This window comes from Micromys minutus, assembly GCF_963924665.1.
Source record: "Micromys minutus genome assembly, chromosome: 1".
NCBI lineage: Eukaryota > Metazoa > Chordata > Mammalia > Rodentia > Muridae > Micromys > Micromys minutus.
The window spans coordinates 9,445,218-9,447,213 of record NC_137969.1 but is presented as its reverse complement, the minus strand read 5'-3'; the positions used below and the strand labels follow the sequence as shown (position 1 = coordinate 9,447,213).

General features: G+C 47.1%; 1 protein-coding gene across 1 annotated transcript; it reads left to right on the top strand.

The window, feature by feature from the left end:
• Positions 1-276: 276 nt before the first annotated feature.
• Positions 277-582, top strand: LOC308432264 (alpha-ketoglutarate dehydrogenase component 4-like; the record flags this gene model as incomplete). Its single annotated transcript, XM_080932040.1, has 1 exon — positions 277-582. One exon carries the CDS (start codon positions 277-279, stop codon positions 580-582), a length of 306 nt encoding a protein of 101 aa, XP_080788166.1.
• Positions 583-1,996: the final 1,414 nt, after the last annotated feature.

Genomic DNA, 1,996 nt, shown 5'->3' with positions numbered 1-1,996 from the left:
TCTCTCTTCCTGCCGATCCAGATGTGGAACTCTTAGCTACTTTTCTAACACTGCATCTGCCCTCACCTGATGACAATGGACTGTAAGTCACCCCCATTTAAATGTTTTCGTATGTAACAGTTGCTCTAGTCTCTACAGCAATAGAAACCCTAAGACAGAGCAGCATGGGAGGGCCAGCAGACACCAAGGATGCCTTTCATCCTCTTACTGTTAGCCTTGATTAAGATCTTAGTGATGGGCCTGCGCCCCAGAAGCTGCCCCTGCTCAGGGGTCACAATGGGCAGCAAGATGGCTTCTGCCACCAGAGTTGTGGAGGTAGTGAAGCCACCATTAATAAAGTTCCCTAACAGAAGAGACAAACCTAAACTCAGTGCCTCAGAAACTTTAGGATCTGCTGCACACACGCCCCCCTACTCCTCTATAATTTCACAGCATTCTCAAGGAAATATGTCCCCAGATTTACTGATGCATCAGGAGCCACCAGACACTGCAGAAATAATAAAATCATTGCCTCAGAAATGCAGGAGGAAACCTATGTCTCAAGAGGAAATGGAATTTATCCAGCGTGGGGGACAAGAGTGATCACTGTGGCTGCTGCTTGTCACCAGACAGAAGGATTAGCTTTAAAATAAAGGACTTCCACAATGTCAAGTGAAAAGTCATATATTAAGCAACCTTAATAAATATTCTGTAAGCAGAATGAAGAATAGAAACTCCAGGTGGTCACGTGTATCTCCTACATTGTGTAACTTGGTCAGCTTCCCCACGAGCTGACCTGGACTATTGAAGTCTACATTAAAAATAAAAAGATGTTAGTGATGATATGCTCATATTATCACATATCCATTCCCAATGCGGTTGTGACTGTACTTTAGTCTGATTGCTTCTCTCTGTAAGAACGAGAGTTTTACAAACTTAAAACTTTGTCCTTGAAGGGATCCACAGGTCTCTAGGCTTCCCCACCCTACAGGGGAGACCATGGCCAGTGAGAAGGATGGAGATCGCTAGGTAGGTGTAACCTCAGGTTTCTGCTGCACAAATGACCCCAGGCTCTGCTGACAAGCTTCTGGGTGGCTGCCACAGCCCAGGCAGACATGTGTCAGCAAGACAGTCCCACAACCATTTCTACAGCCTGTTCTGGAAGCAAGATCAAGGTCTGTCCCCTCTGCCTTCTCAGGAATGGTAATGCTGTCTGGCAAGAAAGGTTCATTCAAGGCAAACATTCCAGTGGCACATTAGTGACAGGAGAGGTGACTGGAACTCTCCAAGACAGCAGCGAGGCACCTTGATCAGAGCTCCGAGAATGCCTGCATGATCAAACTAAAAAGCTGTATGAAGAACAACGCTGGAAAAGAGTGCAGCCAGTCTAACAATTGCAGGCACTTTCCTAAGAGAGCATGACTAACTCATTAAGTGCCCAACACCAGATCAGATGTCTGATTCCACAGAGGGTGAAACAGGCTCAGAGAGCTTAAGTAACTTGCTTGATATCACACAGCTCAAAGGTTCAAACCTGGGTATGAGCCACTGCAGTGTTCTTCAAATTCTAACATGTGTGAGAACCCAGAAACTTCTAAAACCCTCACACCCAGGCTGCACTCAGCAGCACGCCGATGAACTGCCCTCCAGTAGGCACCCCAACAAAGCCGATCTCTGGGAACAGAGCCAGGAAGTGATTGACCTGGTTTAAAAGGCTTCCCAGCAGGTGACTTTAACTGACAGCTAACTTTGTAAGCATCCAGGTTATGGGGTTCTTAAACCCTGGTCCTGCGAGTGTGGGCATCCTGTGAGACCGTCCACTCCCCATCCCACCAACAAATCATTCCTAGCAGCTGCTGTGAGAGTCACAAAGTTCCTGGAGTTCGTATGAAATAAAAGAATTCGAGGTGCTGTGTGGTCGTTCAGGTCTGTAGTTCCAGTGCCTGGAAGGCTGAGGTCTCCACTAGTTCAAGGCCAGCATCAGACAGACAGACACAGACAGACAGACACACAGAGA